At 36.8% G+C, this 20,776-nt stretch overlaps 1 protein-coding gene across 3 annotated transcripts; it reads left to right on the forward strand.

The window, feature by feature from the left end:
* Window positions 1-17: 17 nt before the first annotated feature.
* Window positions 18-19,368, forward strand: bub1bb (BUB1 mitotic checkpoint serine/threonine kinase Bb). 3 transcript variants are annotated; one of them, NM_001442448.1, is given in 10 exon segments: window positions 18-175; window positions 2,140-2,291; window positions 4,664-4,723; window positions 4,811-4,955; window positions 7,043-7,239; window positions 8,007-8,179; window positions 13,999-14,180; window positions 14,449-14,546; window positions 17,196-18,638; window positions 18,706-19,368. In NM_001442448.1, coding segments are annotated over 8 exon segments (1,284 nt in total). In that variant the 5' UTR covers window positions 18-175; window positions 2,140-2,151; the 3' UTR covers window positions 17,485-18,638; window positions 18,706-19,368.
* The last annotated feature ends 1,408 nt before the right edge of the window (window positions 19,369-20,776 follow it).

Genomic DNA, 20,776 nt, shown 5'->3' on the forward strand with positions numbered 1-20,776 from the left:
GCGCGCTTCCGGTTTTTGTTCAAATGTTTTTTTCATCAGTGCGACTGCAAGCAGACAACAGAAATCACAGAAGAGCGAGAAATACAGAATAATAAACGGATATTTGCACGATTTTACTACATAAAGCCGTTTTTTGACGAAGAAGCGCATATTAAGGAGACTGGCAGAACAAAATGTAAGTGTTATTTGTTTTTGCAGGGTAAATTCGTTGATGTGTTTTGTTTTGCAGACATATTTCCTCGTTGAGTACAGAAACGGCGAATAAAAGTGTTTTAGGGCTAATTTTCTTGCTACTAGAGTAAATTTATTGTTTTTCAATCATTTACTAGACAATCAAACACTTTAAGGTTACCTTACAGTAAGTTTATAATGTGTCTCATACAACGTTAAAGGGCACACATATTATGCAAAAATCACTTTTATAAGCGGTTTAGCCACAGTTGTATGTCAGCAAGGTGTGAATATCTCCAGCCTCTAACAGTAAACATTAATTAATTGTATTTGTTCTAATCAGACTTGATAAAAACAGTGTGCAGAAACACTTCGATTGACATGCTGCCTTTGTACATGTCATCAGAGGGGTAAGCCCCGCCCACTAGTGAGCAACTCTCCCTCATTTGCATAAAAGGCAGCCCTGAGTGAGAAGCAGCCGTCTGTCCATTAGCCATTAAGCTGGATTTATACAGACGAGGCTTTTATATTCCCCGCATTCGCTGCTGTGATATTCTTTAAAACGACAGGGGGTGGTCAAAAGAAACTGACCGTAAAGTCAGACAGATAAACAGAGAAGTAGGAAGTTTCCGGAACTATGTCATATCATTAATATCATTCAATATTTTTAAACTAGTTTTTTGTTTTGATTATAAGGATTTTTATAACCATCCAGGATTTTTTATTTTTTTTTTTATTAAACTTTGATGTATCACTTGCTTTTGTTCATATCTTGGACAGTTTTACCTATTAAAGTTTTTTTGTATAATATCAATGACAACAGGAGTTGCTCTACAAATATATGTTTTACTAAGGTCAAAATAAAAGCAACAAAAAAGCACACTTAAAAATAAAGATGTTTTTTTTTTTTTACATTTAGCCCGCTCCACAATTCACACATTACTGTGGGGCTAGTTTCTGTCCTCTTCTTATGCTAAAAAGGCAATAATGGTCCGACATTCCTGACCATTATCACCAATAAAGCCCAGAAAAACAGCCATCAGTGTATCTTAAACTGATAGGTTCAAATATTTCTCTCCAGTTTTCAAAGCAATAATTTGTTCCTTAATTGTAGTTGTGTAACTATTAAATTGTTTTAAATTCTGAATTTTAACACACATCAGTATAAAACCTATAAATGGTGGAAAAACCTATTTTGTAATTGTGTACCCAGGTCTCCACTTTTGCCATGACCTCTTTTGGCCTTAGCAAACTCAGCCCTCAGGTTTTTTCAAACCTCTTAACAAAAACTTTCCTCATTTTCACACGGCTGTTGCAATTTCTAGCCAAGAATTATTGATTATCTGGTAAAGATGCAGTTCGCTCGAGTCTCAAAAAAAAAAAAAAACATGCGCTTCGCCAGCTGAAATCATGTCGGGCGTACCCAAAGTGAACATGCGCAAACTTTACCATGACGTCACATTCGTCGCGAGCACTCAAGCGTAACGTAAGCGTGCCGAGGCCCGATATGGTGTGAGTGCGGGCCGTCGGGGGAGACGGGAGGGGGGACAAGCGTGCTTTGGCCCGGTTCAAGGCAACTTTACCTAGTGTGAGTACGGCCTTAGATGAAGCACAAATGAACAGTGACAGGAGGCTCCATACACTGACAGAAGCATGAAGCACACACTGACAGTCATTTTTTCACACAGATAACACTAGTCCTGTTTTGAATCTTCCACTATGCTGATGCACTGGCTTTATAGCTCCACCTTCTTTTGAAAAACTTTAAAGCGACAGTCACCAAAACAGCACAATTAGGATCAAAGCCAATAGGGGCAGCTTCAATGAATCATAAAACATTACTTGTGGTGTATTTTCAGCTGAAACTTTACTGCTCATCTTGTAAATAGGGGCAAAATAGGTCCCCCTTAAACCTCATAATGATATATCAACATATCAGCCAATCAGTGTTTGTATTTGTGTCTGTAGATTGCAGCAGCCATGGCAGAGTGTGATGCTGAATGGGAATACAGTAAGGAAAATATCCAGCCTTTGAGACAAGGCCGTTCAGTTTCGGCCCTTCATCAGGCTCTGTGTCAACAGCAGGAGGGAAACCACACAGCTCTCAATCTCAAGAAACAGTGAGTGTGTGTTTTAATAAAACAATGCACAATAAGGCTGCACAATATGTTGTTTCAGCATCGATATTGCAATGTGCACATCCACAATAGTCAGGATCTGCAATGTCGAATCAGGATTATAGCAGAGTCAGCAATAAAAACACATGTCGTGGTGTAATTGCAAAGTTTAACCATAATGTTTCCAAAAATAAATGGTGTCATTTGCATGCGATGTGTGCATTTCAAGTCAGTGTAAAGCATTCAGGCAAAGAAAATAAAAATTTTAGTAACTTCAAGAAACATTAATTAAATTGTATTTATGTGCAATGTATATGCAATGAAGATTATACAGTGTTATTTATTTTACATTAAAGGGCCATGAAACGCCCTCGTTTCAGCAGGGTGTTTTCACACCTCTACTTTGGAAAAAGTCAGAAAAGTGGGCGTGTCCAGCTCTGTTTAGGGGGGAGTGTCGGAGGAGCAAAAGAGGGATGGTGTGGGAGTGTCTATTTGGGCATGTGCTGAGTTTCAGTGTCAAAACACACACACACAGGGTAGAAAGTGACTGTTTACATGGACATCTGCAATCAAATTATTTGCCAAATTATTAAATGGTGGACTTTAACTGCAGTTTGGCTCTTTCATTCAGGTAATTCATTCATGCCCCCCGCGACAAACGAGATATTTGATTCGAGGATCTGCTCTAAGCGTGTATTTTTCATGCAATGTTTGATACCGCACGGCGAATGAGAGAAAAATTGTCCGCATTTCTCTGTAAATTAGATGCACACGGCAGGGGGCGTCAGAAAGCCGTGTGTTATTCCTGTCACAAAATGCGGTGAAAATCCTACACGACGGTAATAGTTTGGTTGTGGTGCTAACATGTTTACACTCTGTGTAATAGTTAGTTCGATACGAACAAACTAAATAAACAAAGAGCACTGGTCGCTCACTTACCAAATCTGTAGACACAGGACAATCCACAGCAACTAGAACTCAGGTAAAAAATGTTCCTTAGAAACGTAATTTATTGTTGTCGCGCGTCGCTTGCACTGTAATCCACACGTGAGACCAGCTGCACTCTCATAGAGAGAAAATGAAAACAAAACTTCACTGCAGCAAATTATAAACGCAACACTGCACGCTTTGCCAACACAACGTGGCGTCTCTGTCGTCAACACTGTAACATTAATGAATATTAATGAAGTTGCACAATAGAGCGCGCTGATTGGTTTGAACCAAGCTTTACTCATGCATTAATGCAGCACACTCAGACGTAATACGGTACTCCCAGGTACAGTCGTCCGGTCTACACACTGGAATTCAATTCAATTTCAATTTAATTCAGCTTTATTTGTGTAGCGCTTTTACAATGTAGATTGTGTCAAAGCAGCTTCATATAAATGGTCATAGTAACAGGAACAGGGTAGTTCAGTTTTTAGTGTTTAAGTTCAGTTCAGTTCAGTTTAGCTCAGTTCAGTGTGGTTTAAAATCATTACTGAGAGTTCAAACACTGAAGAGCAAATTCATCGATGCGTAGCTCTACCAATCCTGAACCATGCGAGGCAGTGGCGACAGCGGAGAGGGAAAAAAAACTTCACCTGATGGGAGTGAAGAAAAAAAACCTTGAGAGAACCAGACTCAGTTCAGCACGACCATTTTAAATTCTCCGCTGGCCAAAAGTCTTGTACATGCTAAGATCTCATGGCCGTGACGCAGCTTCAGAAATTTGTTTCAAACCGGAAGTACGAATTTGCTCGAAATATCGCAAAAACAACCAATTTTCACTTTTTAGTGAGATATTTGTGTCCTAATAGTGTTTTTAGCAGGGTTGGACACATATACGACTGTCAACAGCTCAAAACGTGGTTTGGTGTTTCGTGACCCTTTACATTGTTCAATTTGTGACTCTGAATATTTTAAGACTCTCAGAAAAAAAATAAAGCTTTTATTTTCATTTGTAGCTTCGCTTTATTGTATTTGTCATTGTTTGTGATTTGGTTTATTACATTTTATGCAGATGCACTCCACTACAAAATCATCCTATTATTGTCCTAAAATTATTACATAACAAATTTTCTTAAAATTATTCATTCTTTTCAAATAAAGCTATTATTTTTTGTTTGTTATTATTATTGTCAATATCGCAGATATGTGTATCGCAGAAAAATAAAATATTGCAGTGTCAGTTTTTTCCGATATCGTGCAGCCCTAATACACGAGAAGAAGCAGCCGTTGATTTCTGTGTCATTTTTTTTTGTTTCTACAATGGATTAATATTCATCAGTAAATATTCCTCAACAGAACAAGTAAAGGATGAGGAAATTATGACATTTTTGAGATTTCATTGTTGGGTGAATTCTCTCTTTAATATAGCTGTGTTTCTTTTGTAGAGAGTTTGAGTCTGAGCTGCGTCTGTATGATGGAGACGATCCTCTGGATGTTTGGGTCAGGTATAGAGAAACGATTAATTATGGCTGCAAAATATGCATATTTACTTTTGATGCAAATTGCATTGATTGTTTTTATAATTTCTGCAGGTATATAAAGTGGGCAAAGCAGACGTACCCACAAGGTGGAAAAGAGAGCAACATATCAGTGCTTCTTGAAAGAGCGGTCATGCGCTTTACAGCTGAGCAGAAATATCACAATGATGTCCGCTATGTTGAACTCTGGATCCAGTTTGTGAGTGACTGACCTTAAAAGATTAGTGCACTTCCAGATCATTTACTCTCCTCTTTGTCATTCCAGATCTTTACTTGTGTGTTTCTTCAGTTAAAAAGAAATTACGTTTTTTGAGGAAAGCATGCAGGATTGTTCTCCATATAGTGGTCTTGAGTGGTTTGAGCTTCTGAATTACAGTTTCAGTGCAGATTAGGGATGCTCATTTCAGTTAATTTTGCCAAACGGTAAATGCCACTTGTTAACTGGTTAACAGATTGATATTAAATTATTATTTAATAAAAAAAAAATTGATGTTTCTATTTTGTGTCTGACACATGCAATTTTAAAACACTGATTTATTTTAACATCCGAACATGTTAACAACAGAACATCTTCACGCACCTGAAGTTTTACCAACAGCAATTACATTAAGTATTTGTTGCATTAAATTTGAATTGACCATCTCAAAACCATCCCCGTCGTTCTCCCTTCCTCCTTAGATGGGATGGCGGGTGAAATCAAAGGTTATATGGGCTAACTTTGGCCACCAGGGCACTAGTTTGGGGATGTCTGCTCTTAATGAACCCAGATCAGCAGAGTTTTATATAGAGAAATGATTATTATATATATATATTCTGGGATGCAAACTTCTGTGGTTAAAGTATATGGTTTATCAATATAAAAATATATTATTATTATAGCAAGAATGGGTTTTTTAACTACAGCGGTTCGAACTGTAGAACTGTATTATTATTTTTTATCAAATATTTCCAAAGTAACGTTTTACATTATTGCCTATTATTAAATTACGTTACATTACATCCTTTGAAGAAAGTCTCATTTCTTTTAGTTTTAGTTCTTTAAAACAAAAACTGCTAACGTTAATATTAGCCCAGTAAAGAAGCAATGTTTTCTGATTGGCTTCAGAACAAACCACTGTTGTTTAATGACTTGCCTAATTAACCTAATTAACTTGCATTTTTAACCTAGGGCTTACTCACACTATGCCATCCGTATCGTGCCCAGGCCCGTTTCCTGGATCGTTTGAGAAGTGTGAGTGCGCTGAATCAGGCTCAGGCACGGTTCACTTGGCCGGCCCTGGCCCGGTTGGAAGAGGTGGGCCTGAGCGCGGTTCACTTGGGCTTTGGCATGGTACGCTTGTGTGTGAGTGCAAAACGCGCTAAAGCCCGAAACCGAAAGCGAGACGTGACTTTTACGGGGCTGTTTCATATGGATTTATTAATCATTCTTACTGTTCAGTGAACGCAAACTGCCGTAGTTTATTAAAGACGAGAACTTCTCACTGCATGACAGCTGCACCTTCTGCAGACCTCCTCATTCCTGCAGCACGAGGGCTTTATGATTGTTTATGAGCGCCAAAAGTAGCGGATCAGTTCGGCGAAATATCTGACTGCGTGTCACTGCATCCCTAAGGACTGTTTGGCGAAATATTTGACTGCATGTCACTGCATATCAAACCAACTGAAACGATGTAACTAGAGAAATCTCCTCTGTGCTGCTGAGTGAGAGAGCGCTTCTCACTGAACAGCGCAGCAGCAATGACGTAAGCATGCTGAGGCCCATTTGTGGTGTGAGTGCGGGCCGTCGGGGGAGACGGGAGGGGGGACAAGAGTGCTTTGGCCCGGTTCGAGGCAACTGTACCTAGTGTGAGCACGGCCCTAGTTGAGCTTTTAAATTGCAAACTAAATACTAGTATCTTGAAAAGTAACTGGTAAAATATTATGCACAGCCAAAAGAAATTAGTTATTAAAACTATTATGTTTTTAAAAAAGCTGTTTAACATCATAAAAAGCATCTGATTTTCTCAGGAGGGTGAATTATATTGTCTTGAACTACAAATATTTTTTTTTTCTAGCTTGATTGAAAGTTAGAAACTGTAATTCAGAAACTCAACCCACTCAATCCACTATATGGAGCAAAATCCTGCATGTTTTTCTTAAAAACCTTCATTTCTTTTCCAAAGTAAGAAATTAACATCTTGCATGACAAGCGGGAGAATAATTTATCATGTTCAATCATTTAGATCTAGCTGTAAATTCATATTGTGTTCTTTAATTTTCACTTCATCTGCTTCTGTTTACACACAGGCGGAAAGCTCTTCCGACCCGATGGATGTATTTCGCTATATGCAAGCTCAGGGAATCGGCACAATGCAAGCGGTTTTTTATATCGCCTGGTCCGAGGAGCACGAGAAGAGGGGGAACATGAAGATGGCCGACAGTGTTTTTCAGGACGGTGTCAAGTGTGGAGCAGAACCCTCAGATAAACTGCATGCATTTCACAGGTCGGGATGTGTCCTAAAATTTACTTTACCTGAGACATGCATTTCTGGGCTCTCGAATTGATTGCATTTATGCCAATCTCTTGCATTTTAAATGTAGAAAGCTTTGCAAAATTACTTAACATATCATTTACAGGTCCCATTAAATTAAAATACATTTTGTTTTTTTAGATGTTAGTATCAGTATTGTTAGTTTTTAGGATATCTATAGGCTAGTATCCTCTAAAACAGTGACAAATTTACGTTTAGGAGATTTAAAACTGAAATATACACTTAAATGGATCAACGGTTTTATTCACGTCGCCTCATACTTCAGATTAAATCTTCTGACCAATCAAATGCTCTCTAGTGTCTGACGTGCCCCACCTCCTTCAAGCAATTCACATTTGAGATCAACCACTCACTCGCAGAGCTGTGCTAAAACAAAACAAAACACTATTGGTTGTTTTTACAAAAGGGGAGGGGCTACACTATGTCCACCTAATTTGCATTAAGAGCTTAATTCAGATTTAAAGTTGATTCTTTCAATATTTCAGTTACTTTTTTAACCTTCAGATTTTAAATGGTTGCATCTCGTATGATAAGGCAATATTATTGAATCAATGTAAAGCATATTTGTTCATTTTGTTTTCAGATAATGTATAAATCTTCTGAATTTCCAAAAGCTGACACTGATGGCTGGTGTTGTAGTCGAGGGTCTTATATTTGGCTTAAAGTGGGAACTGTGCTTATATGACCGCGTCTTATATTTGAAGTGGTTTTGTCTCCAGAGCTCTGCAGGCGCGAGTTTGTAGACAGATGATGACATCCATGACTGAACAACACAGAAATGACGATGATGAAGATGATGAAGAGCCTCAGCGAGCATCACTGGCTGAACTCAAAGCCAAAGGGAAGAAAAAGGCCACCGTTCCCATCAACAGGGTGAAGGCATCTGTCGGATGTGAGCGGAAACTTTCCTATACAGTTGAAGTCAAATTATTCACCCTCCTATGCATTTTATTTGCTTTTTTAAATATTTCATAAATTATGTTTAACAGAACAAGGGATTTTTCACAGTATTTCCTATTATATTTTTTCTTCTGGAGAAAGTCTTATTTGTTTTATTTCAGCTAGAATAAGTTTTTTAAACCCATTTAAGGTCAATATTATTAGCCCTCTTAAACAATATTTGTTTTGGATTTTCTCCAGATCAAACCACTGTTATAATTGCCTAATTACCACAACTTTACCCTAATTCAGGGTTTCTGCAGAGTCTTAAAAAGTCTTAAATTTCAAAAACAAGATTTTAGGCCCTAAAAAATCCTAAATTCACTGAAGTATTGTGTTGTAGGTCTTAAACAAGTCTTTATTTTAAAAGTTGTCAAAGTGAAGTTACCCAATTAGCCCAAAACCCATCCAATGACCAACAACCCATCTAAATAATTCATATATAGATTTTTTTTATTGCAAAGGGATGTTTATTTCGCAACAGCTGTTAGACATTTTACAGAAAATTCTCTTAATTGAATTCTCTAATCAGCTCATGATAATAACAGCAATAAATCCCTTTACATAATCTTCCATAATATTAATAAATGTAACTTTAGGAGCCCCTATTATGTATTAAATAGGGTCATATTTTGGATTTGGGGGTCTCCAACAACAGGCTGATATGCATGCAAGGTCAAAAAACACTTTCACTGTCTTATAATATGCATTTATTTTTACCTAATTATCCCAAGGACTCCCATATGATTTGTTTAACGATTCATTTGTTCCCAAAACCTTCCTTAGCGCGATGCTAATCTGTGCTGATTGGTCCGATGACTCAGTCTGTTGTGATCAATCGACCGCGTTCAGCATGAGACAGAGAGTAATTCCCAACACTGCTCATCAACATTGATGAAGTAGTCAGAGTGCAGAGTGTAAGTGTGAGCCCAATGCAGAAGTGCATTAAAGCAGTGCATTTAAACATCAGCATATTGCTCTATTCTTAACCATGACACACATTAAGTATTATTCCACACAGCGACAAAAGCTGAACTATTTTGAAACTTGATCGCTGCACGTGTGTAGGAACAGCTGATGGTGGCCATAGTAATTACAAACGGCAGTGAATCAAATGTATTTAAATCTAAACAAAGCGGCACGCGTCACATTTTTATAGTGGCATTACACGCGATATGAGAATATAAAGAGTTAACCAGATACAGTACAAGTGGTTACAAGTAATAAAACACGATTAAATACATCATTTGCAAGCTAGAGAAAACAAGGAGCCACTTTACCGTTTTAATTACACTTAAGCTACTACTTGTGAAATGGAGCGAGGAACTAATTCATGAGTTGTGTACTGGAAAGTTCCTGTCAAGCTCTGACAAAGTCCCATACATCAATAGTCTTTTCTGGTCCTTCCTTCTTTTAAATGACTGATGAATCCCCAGTTGTAAGCGTGTAGATTGCTGAAGCACTTATCAGAAAAATGACTGGAACACAACACAAGGCCGGGGGTATAATGCTGAGGTATTTTTGCAGAAATAAAGTTCAACCACTGACTCTTCACAGCTTCATCTATGGGTAGGAAAAATACCACTAACTTCCCTCACACAGAGCACAGCGTCTTCACGACATGATTCAACTGGGATCTGGGTTCAGTTTACCCACGCGTAACAAATAGGCGAGGCTTGAGTTCCAAATCACTTTGAGCCGACTCTTTTATAGATGAATCAATAGTTTTAAACACGGTGCATTTTCAAATTTAAGGCTTATGCCAAGTTCAGACTGCATGATTTTCAAAGTAGTCGTGTCACAGAGGTTTTCACACTACTGGACTATCTGGGCTAGCGTTTCGTCGCTGCTTTGTTTACACTGCAAGATGGATCGCGACAGGGACTTTCACATTGCATGACTTTACTATAGGAAGACTTCGTCCAAACTATGTCTCACAGACAAAAACACGTAGTATATCTTTTGTTATTAACTACATAATGAGAAAGAAGCCTTTAATGGGGTAGAAAATGTACATATTTGCTCACCTGGGTTTAAAGGGAATTAGCAATTTCTCCTCAACTTTCTTTTTAACTTTCTGTATGAAACGTCAAACAGACACGGGTGCTCCTGTCAAACCTCCACTAGTTTTTCCTCCATTTCGTGGGTCCAAATAAACGAAAATGAGCGCTTTTAACTTCTCCCCCAGCCTCCCGCTGGCCAGCAGGCACACACACGCAAGTGAATGCTGCTCTCTCATTGGCTGTAGGCGATGGCTGATGTTATTTTCAGTCAAAACTCACTCACACGGCATGATTTGAATCGCAGACACCTCCAGATATTCAGCACGCCAAATATCTCACAGGCATCGGCGACTCTCTCAGATCGCGTCTTTGATAGTTCATACTGTGTGATTGTCACTCACGTGCACGAGCACCGATTTGCCTGTGATTTCAGGCATTTGTCGGTGATTTCTCAAAACCTGTCGGCGAGCCAAAATCGGGGCTAAAATCATGCAGTCTGAACTAGGCATTAGCTGGATATTTCACTTCACTTCGAGTTTTGTTACTCACTACATGGAAGCTCATTTTCAAAAACACATAATAGGGGCTTTTTAATTTATTACAAGACACTTAAGGTTTTATAAATTAAAGGGGAAAAGTGTATACAATTAGTTTTCTTGTTTTGGCACATTAAAATATGTGGTTAAGAAATAACTACATTTGATTTTTCCAAGTCCATTGAACCAACTGGGTAATTACAAAAAATCTTTAGTGTTTAGCCCTGTATAAAGCTGCGGTCACACTGGACTTTTCTCCCCATAGACTTCCATTCATACGCACGTGAATGCGTCAGACCGGAAACGCAGGGTCATGCATCAAGCTTCGCAGGTCGCTGCGGTGCAAAGTGCAAGCTTGGTGATTTCAGACCTGCAAAATTGCATAACTTGACTGCGTTAAACCAATCGAGGATCAAAACACGACCTCTCTGGACAGAAATTTAAAACATGAAGCAATCTCTCGTTTTTTTTTTAATGTCTTATAATCTTGTTTAATCCCACCCCAATAGAATTTCCCATTATCAAACTCTAGTGTAACCGCAGCTTAACTCTCTTAAAATCTCATTTATAAAGGTCTCAAAGGGTCTTAAAGTCTTAAATTTGACTTGATGAAACCTGCAGAAACCCTGTAATGAACCTAGTTAAGCCTTTAATTGTCACTTTAAGCTGAATACTAGTATCTTAGGGGGCTTTCACATCTGTAGTTCGATTCATTTGGTCCGGACCAAGGGTAATACATGATACACTGTTGCATTTTCTGCCGTCTTTGGGTCGTTTTCACACCACACTGCTGGCTTTGGTCCGAACCAGTTGAACCGAACCAAAATGCAGTCATCTGACAAAATCCACATCTCTCATTGGCCAGATGTTGTTGAACATATTTCCTAAACTGCTTATTGATTGGTCAGAATTCACGTGCGGGAAAATGCAAGTGAACTCCCGCAGGTAAACAAAACCTTTTACTCTGGAGGGACGACTGACTGATTGTTTCCCTGCTTTAGACAAACTATACATTACGAAAATGTAGTGCGGCTGCGGCTGGAAAACAGTGTTTAATGCATCGCTCGTTACTTTAGGAGGAGGCGTGAATTAATTTAGCTAAACTGCAACATGGTCATCTTGCGGAAATATTACCAACGATCCATCAGGCAATGTTTTCCCCTCTCTCTTTGTTGGTAAAGCGGTGTCAACAAATATTTTTCCTCCATACCCCATAATGCACAGTGCATCGGCCTACGGCAGCTGAATTAGTCCAAAACGCGCAGTACTTTTTCCTGTTGGACCTGTTTTAGTACGGATCATATTCTCACCACAAACGAACCGCTCCAGGGTTCGTTTGAAAGCGTACCAAGACCACCTCTTCAAGCAGGTCTAGGTACGTTTATTTGGTCCGCTTTTGGTGCGCACTCAAGTACGATTGCTGCATTCTCACCTGCCCAACCGAGATATATCCAGCTGCAGGCCCGCAGAACCACACACGTTTGAGGCACACACAATCTAGGCAAACCATATATGGTAACTTACTGTTTAGCATTATCGCCATCTATTGAATTTCACAAATATGGTTTCCCATTTCAGTCATTATTATTATTATATCGTAACGATCATTTTAACATCTCTGCAGTTTTTGAACTTAAATTATGTAAATAATAATAATTGGTTAAAGAAACTTATGACTTTATTCATGTGTCCATATACACAAAGAAAACATAATAGACCGTCTAATTGTTGGATCAAGTGTAATAAACTAATTCAAGCTCTTAATATTATCATTCTTGGTATAAAAAGCAAACAATAATATGTCACTTTAAAATAAATTAGCCTACTATAGTTAACCATTTAAACAATATATATAGTTATAAACTGATTATCTGAACTGATTATAATTATAAAATCATATATTAACTTCTATCTTTTACTAAACTGTCACTGTTAAAGCTGTTTTATATATATATATATATATATATGTATGTATATGTATATAAATGTGTGTGTGTGTGTGTGTGTGTGTGTGTGTGTGTGTGTGTGTGTGTGTATATATACACACTTATGAATTTTTTATTAATAGTTTATTTTTTCCTATTTGTTTCCTATTACTGTAGTATTAAATTACTACAGTTTTAAATGTGGGAAATCATTAATTAAAAGGTTATTAGAAAATTAAGCTAATATATTAGTTTATAAACACTATTAAATTGCTTGAGTAAAATATTAATATAGTGTTATACATTTGTTACATGTAAAAAGATTTTTATTACATATAATGTATTATTGCCTATATTAACTTGCTATTATTTCCTTCATCATAAATTAATCCATTATATAAATTAAACATGTCCAAATGAGATCATTCAGCAAGGCCAGCAAACGAGTATCTGCCATATTATTGTTACACATTATATTGTTATACAGCTACAATGACTGATTAAAAACTGTTCACTCTATTATATTGAATGGCGATCGGAAACAATGCTCCCCATTCGGCTGTCTCAATCGCAATATTTGTGAAATAAAGTAAAGTAAACACTATTGTTTATTGTCTACAATATTTATTAATCATATATATCAAAATATATCGGTGACGATGTCCAAAAAGACGTCATAACTTTAACATCCGTCGTAACCATATATGGTTTGCCTAGATTGTGTGTCCTAGATTGTGTGTGCCTAAAACGTGTGTGGTTCTGCGGGCCTGCAGCTGGATATTATTGGCCCAACCGTGCCAAAAGGGGAAACGAACTCTAGTGCGATTCAATCAAACTAAATAAGGCAGGTGTGAAAGCACCCTTAAAGAATATCTAGTCAAATATTATGTGCTGTGATCATGGCAAAGATAAAAGAAATGAGTTATTAAATCTATTATGTTTAGAAATGTGTTGAAAGAAATCTTCACCTGTTAAACATAAATTGAGGGTAGAAGAGATATTGAATCTCAATGGGTAAATAAATGAAAACAGTAGGTATTGAGTAGGATCCAGGATAAGATTGTACTTTAGAACTTCTAACGAACAGTTAAAATCTTAATAATAGGCAGGTGATAGGCCAGTAGTTAATAGCATGAATTGTGACCTATATTAAAGCGTTAGCTTGCACTACTCTTCAACAGTATTATGTACTTTCCTTGTGTCATATAGCCCTAATTTGAAGTCGGTATCGCCCGTCTCTACTTTCTAGACTTTCTTGTTTTTGAGTGAAAGTTAATCTTTGCACTCTTTCTGTTGTTTGTGGCTCAGATGCTCGCGGGCTCCAGTTTAAACAGCCTCTGGGCCCCAAACAGAACAGCCGGCTCATGATATTTGATGAGAATAAAGCTGAAAGTGAGCCGCAGGAGCCCAGATTTGAGGTCTGGACGGCGCCGCCTGCTGCCCGAGCCAAAGAGAACCAGCAGAAAGCGGAGAAGTGGAGCAACGTGAAGGTGATCATTCAATCTGTACGGTGGCAGAGAGAGCTTAATGTGCTCTTACATGTGCACTTACAAAAACACCAGCTAATTAAGAAAGGATCCTCATTGATTTGACAGCATATGGTTGCAAATCCTCCTGTTTTCCTTAATCACAGTATGTTAAGCTCTCTCGGCCACCGTAATCCTGTTTAACCTGACTGCTGCAGGCTGTGTTTGCAGGACAATAGCAGGAGTGGGTTTAGCATTGTTTATGTGCTGAATGTGTTGCGTTTGGTTGCAGTTACCTCTCAAGTCCAGATCAGGCCTCAGTGTTGCGGTTCCACCTCCTAAACCCAGTTTCCAGCCGTTTGTGGAAGAGGACGACCAGCCGCCTGCTGTGTAAGTCCATCATAAAATACAAAAAAATTTTTACAAATTAGGCTAAAATTAATATTTTAAAATAAATTTATTTTTTAAAAGATTTATTTAAAGATTAAATTTGTATTTTTTTTAATTGAAATTAAAGATTAAAATAAAACAAGTTACTTATTATAGTACTTGTATATACACACAAAAAGTACATATGCATGCAAATATATAGTGGTGTAAAGTAACTCATTACAAATACTCAAATTACTGTAATTGAGTAGTTTTTCTCAGGAAATAGTAAATTTACTTAGTAGTTTTATAAATGTGTATTATTACTCCACTACTTTCCTTCAACCTGCCGTCACTACTTTATTTTCTCCTGTCTATGGGAATTAGAAAAATCAGTCCTGTCTATCTAATCGCACATAGAAGGTAAATCACATCATAATGAGCAACCTCAAGGCATAGACGATTTATAATTGCAGCAAACTGTTTGGAAGCATTAAAAGAGTCCAAGAAGATGACTAAAATCTTTATATGCATTGACCCAGAGACTGTTTAGATGATGTCACTGATGAGAATAGGATGGATGTTTTCTGTATGATGATCCGAAATGGCGTCATCATGTCAGACTGACGTTGTACCCCAACATCATGGGGACGTTGCATTTTGTTTGGAACATTTTGTTGACATCAGAAGCCAACGTAAGGCTGACCTCAATGTCTAACCTAAATCAACCAAATATCAATGTCTAATGATGTTAGAGCTTTATTTTGTTTGGACATTACCACTATGACGTCTATTAAATGTTGGATTTTAGTTGCCATACCTGTATTTGAAGTCAATATGATGTTGGCTTGACGTTGGATTTTGGTGACTTTCCAACACAACCTAAAATCAACCAAATATCAAAATCATTTCATGTCGATTTTGGACATCAATTAATGTTGTCCTTAGACGCTGGCTAGACATTGAATTTTGGTCACCTGACATCACAACCTAAATGTAACCTTATATTAATGTCTTATGATGTTGTGTGTCTGCTGGGCAATAACTAAATGCACTACAGAATGTTACGTTTACACACACACACACATCCACAAATATATAGATATAGATATAGATATGTAAACAATAGTACCCCTGTAAGAACACTACTAAGAAAATACAGCAACTTAATACAAATCAAATTGACTAATTAAACAATTATCATGTAAAAAGTACTTTTATATTTTCATTATACATATTTATAAATACATTTTTAGTTTTTTCTTTCTTTTAATTTGAGATCAATTTTCCCCCCTTTTTTACTTTTTAGTTTTAGCTATTTTGGTCCTATAGGTATCCTCTCTTGCATTCTGGGTCTTGCAATATAAATCATGCAATATAAGACCGTTTTACTTTCACAATAGCTATAAATGAAGAGATTTTCCAAGAACTAAATTTTTTAGCAATTTTCAGATTTCACATTTTAATGTGATTCATTGAAGAGCACGATTGCAATAAACAAAAAACAACGTAATGGAAATCAGGGATGCTCAAACTCGCTCATTCCGAGGCAGTAACCAGCGGACGTGCAACAAATTTAATCACAAGGTAAAAACAGAACAAAACTTTCCATCTGGAGCTCCTATACAGGAGTCCAAGCTTGTAAACACTCGCTCTTACGGGTTCACGTGGCTCTCAGTCTCGCCCACACTCGTCAGCTCTACAAAGCTGACCAATCACAGAGCTTGCGACTTGTAGTTACATTTTTTAAGAGATACGCGTCAACAAGGGGTATGTGTCTAAGCGCTGGCTGCGCCGTAGCATACATGTGCGCTTGACACAGAAGTTTCATTTTCATCCACGATACCTCTCCCTCCTCTGGGAACATGCCGGATCTGTTACACCGTTCTGTTCCGGGACCTCGCAATTTACAAATTAGGCACTGGTCATCATGGCTGATACAGAGTACTGATTTTGAAGCGTTATAAAACACATAAAAAATAAAGCACATTTTCCCTCTAGGTAAGATACTTAAGTGGAGTTTTAAAATAAATGAAGGATGTTGCATCTAATCTCTTAAATATATCTCTTATAACCATTTAGTGTGGACATGTCTTGGTCAAAAGCAGGAAGTTCCGATGTGCGATTGGTTCATTAGATTGGCAAGCACCAATCGAGTCAAAAAATTTGATTATCGGCTGATACTGATCTCTGGCCGACTGATCAGAGCATCCAGAATAAAAAATTTGTCGTGGGTTTCCTCCGGGTGCTCCGGTTTCCCCCAAACACATGCGCTATAGGGGAATTGATTAACTAAATTGGCTGTAGTGTATGTGTGTGCATATGAGTGTATGGGTATTTCCCAGTAATGGGTTGCAGCTAGAAGGGCATCCACTGTGTAAAGCATATGCTGGAATAGTTGGCGATTCATTCTGCTGTGGCGACCTCTGAATATGAAGGTACTAAGCTGAAGGAAAATTAATAAATATATGGTACCCCTATCGGACTATAATTTTTGTCCTATAAAGAGATCCTTAAAGATTTTTGTAAATGACTAAAACTGGAGCTTTTGAGTAGTTTTCATAGTGAAATGGCAAAAAAGAAAAGGTTTTTTGCATATGAACTCTTTAAATAATGCCTCTGTGTGCAGTTTTGCATGCCCTCACCTCTGCTCTGTTGTTGCTGCTGCAGAACTCCGTGTAAAATCAACCCTGCGGTGAACTCGGTTCTGTCTGCGAGGAAGCCCAGCCGTCTGGAGCAAACACCACTGAAGAAGCTGCAGGAGAAACAGATGCAGACGCTGGAGGACGGAGAGAGCAGAGAGCAGAGCATGTACTGCAGAGATCTGCTCTACAGCGGAGCCACCGAGTTCTGCTTCGAGGAGCTGCGCGCACAGAGATACCTGCAAACACACACCATACACAATCTGAAAACACCACACACATCAACACACTGCCTGCACACCAACACTGACAAATGAAGAGAGTTCTGATTACATCTGAATTGACGTTTACTGATCATTAACTCATCCAGTATGTTCATTTCTTCAGTTAGGGAAAAGAATTAAGGTTTTTAAAAGAAAACATCCATAAATATAAGTGCAATTTCTTCAGTAAACTAATATGAAAGTAAATGCAAGTTTCAAGATAACTATTGTGAAAATAAATGCATTTTATTTTGAAAATAAAAGCAATTTTCTGTAAACTAACATGAAAATATATGCAAGATTCAAGATAACTAGTGTGAAAATAAACACCAGATTTTCAGAAAACTAATGTGAAAATAAATGCAAGCAAATGTTTTTATATATTAAAAAATGTATTCATTTTCATGTTAGTTTTTTGACAAATTGCAATTATTTTCTTAAGAGATTTCTGAAAAAATAGATTTTTCACATTAGTTTTCTGAAAATCTGGCATTTTTACATTAATTTTCTGAAAAATATGCATTTATTTTCAAATTAGTTTTCCTGAAACTTGCATTGATTTTCACAATAGTGGTCTGAAAAATTGCATTTATTTTCATATCAGTTTTTGAAAAATTGCATTTATTTTCTTAATAGTTTTCTAAAAATAAAAAATAAAAAAATGCTTTTTTTTTTTTTTAGGAAACTATTAAGAAAATAAATGCAATTTGTCAAAAACTGATATGAAAGTAAATGCAATTTTGGAAAATCTGGCATTTATTTTTATAATAGTTTTCTTCAAAGTTGCATTTATTTTCATATTAGCTTTCTGAAAAAATTGCATTTATTTTCATATTAGTTTACTGAAAATCTGGCATTTATTTTCACATTAGTTTTCTTAAAATCTGAATTTTTTTGTGTTAGTTTTGTGAAAGAAATGCATTTTCATAGTTTACTGAAAATCTGACATTCATTTTCACACTAGTTTTCTGAAAAATTGCATTTATTTTCATATCAGTTTTCTAAAAAATTGCATTCATTTTCAGATATTAAAAAGATTAAATGCATGATTAAATTAGTTTATTTGCAAAAGCAGCCAACTGCGTTCTTAGTTTTTTTTTTTACAGAAATCATGTTTTGCATTTAACAGAAGAACTGCAAAAAAACATGATTTATATAAATTACTAAAACTGAAGCTCTTTAGTGGTTTTCAGAAATCTAATATTAAAAAAAAAAAAATATATATATATATATATATATATATATATATATATATATATATATATATATATATATATATATATATATATATATAGAGATTTAATGCAAGTTCAGTAATTAATATTTAAATATTCATAAAATATAAGTAAAAAGTTATCTAAAATTTAAGATATAAATAAAACATTACCTTTTTAAATCAATAAATATACACTCCCCCTGATTTATGGGTTTGAGCTTGCCTGACATTAGGCCTTTGATGCAGGCTTTTGTTGTTAAAAGTACGTCATTCATTTTTGTTTATTTATTTTTTTAGAAAATAACATTGTTTCCTCTATAGCAGAATCTAATTCCTGATCTGTGATCATTTAAAGTCCTGGAAGCTGCAGTGAAACTAAGAAGTTTACTATATTGAGAAAGTCCTGCATGTTTTCCTCAAACTTTCGTTCCTTTTCCACTGAACAAATGAACATCTTGGATTAAGAGGAGGAGGATGATTGATTAGGATATTGATTCTGGACGTGAAATAATCCTAAAACTCCTCTAAAACACCCACTAGGTTTTGAAACAGTATTTGTTTTGGTGCTTTTGTGAGTCTGTCCTGTGTTTTTGTACATATATTTTCTTTTGTACATACATTCTGTTTTTGTTACTACATTTATAACTTTAGCGTTTGTGAATAGGCATTGTATTGTCGTGTGTTATTAATGCTTCAATAAATGCTACACATTTGATATCAAACTGCTCTTTTACTTTGCATGTGCACACTATCAGCAGAGGAAGATGATAAAGCTTATTTGCATATAATTAAACTGGTTTAAAAGCTTGCTGGAAATATGGAGATCAGAAATAAGCTTAATCTTCTGACTTTCCAATAGCCACATCCTTCCAAACTTAGTTTGATGCAAATCAAAAAGGAGAGGTGGGGCTAAAAAAAAAACAAAGCTCCGCCCCTACTCAATATTCAGTTTCTGTCTGAAGTAGATCATCAAACTGAAAAAAAACCAATGTGTTCCAAACATGATATCTCGCCCTACGAAGGGCACTTCAGAGTGAAAACAAAAATGAATGCCATATTGAAGTGTCGTTACCAAGCTGCAACATCCCGCTGTCCTTCGTGAAGCAAGTATGGAAAAACTGAAACTGCAATTCATCCACTCACATTTGAGGGCTGGCTCTAGGAACTCTAGATGTTCACTGACTGCAATGCTAAACTGGCCAATTTTACAGCTGATAAAACATGTTTACAGCCTGCTACAAAAGAGGGTTTTGGTGCATATAGCTAATTTTACCCTTCATGATAACTGTGAGGGGGTGAATAGTTTTATAACTCATCTGTTTTGTTTATATTAAGTTTGCATAATTAAGGGCAAGGCCACTTGAGTGACAGCTAGGTCTAGCTGGTCGCCGTCATGTCATTCCGGCTGATTAGCTGCTGAACTAGGCATATACGTCATATTTTTGTGTTGTTTTATGTGGTGTTACAGTAGTGCCTTTTGGAATTATTTCCTACAATTACCAGATGATCTGGCATGCTATCTTTGTTACCACTATCTTTGTTGTCTATGGTGCAATGAAACAAGATGTGCAGCACCTGAAACTGTGGATACTGGAAGCTTGTGCTGTCATTTCTCATGTTGCTATCAGTGCGTGAAGAGTGGGAGAAGAGGGTTGCATTGACAGTCCAACACAATGGGCAGCACATTAAACACATTTTATAAGTGGTCAGAAACTTGTAAATAACTCATGAAAGAATAAAGTTACATTAAAACCAAGCACACCATTGTTTTTCTTGTGAAATTCCCAATAAGTTTGATGTGTCACATGACCCTCTTCCTATTGAAAAAAACAAAAGTTGGATCCAAGATGGCCGACTTCAAAATGGCCACCATGGTCACCACACATCTTGAAAAGTTTGCCCCCTCACATATACTCATGTGCCACAAACAGGATGCTAACATCACCAACCATTCCCATTTTATTAAGGTGTATCCATATAAATGACCCACCCTGTATATTGTAAAAGCGCTATACAAATAAAGAAGAATTGAATTGAGCAATTATGAATACATGCAAATATACATACACAGGCTAAATACAAACATTAATAAACAAGGCGGAGTCTGCACAATGTTCATCGTTACACATG

This window comes from Danio rerio, chromosome 17 (genome assembly GCF_052040795.2).
Source record: "Danio rerio strain M-AB ecotype USA chromosome 17, GRCz13ab, whole genome shotgun sequence".
Taxonomy (NCBI): domain Eukaryota; kingdom Metazoa; phylum Chordata; class Actinopteri; order Cypriniformes; family Danionidae; genus Danio; species Danio rerio.

What these genes read in the sequence shown, in the direction of transcription:
- bub1bb (XM_087289331.1), top strand. Translation starts at nt 2,152, where the DNA reads ATGGCAGAGTGTGATGCTGAATGGGAATACAGTAAGGAAAATATCCAG. An exon ending in TTGAACTCTGGATCCAGTTT is followed by an intron (nt 4,956 to 7,042) that starts GTGAGTGACTGA and finishes GTTTACACACAG; the next exon opens with GCGGAAAGCTCTTCCGACCC. An exon ending in AGAAGTGGAGCAACGTGAAG is followed by an intron (nt 14,181 to 14,448) that starts GTGATCATTCAA and finishes GTTTGGTTGCAG; the next exon opens with TTACCTCTCAAGTCCAGATC.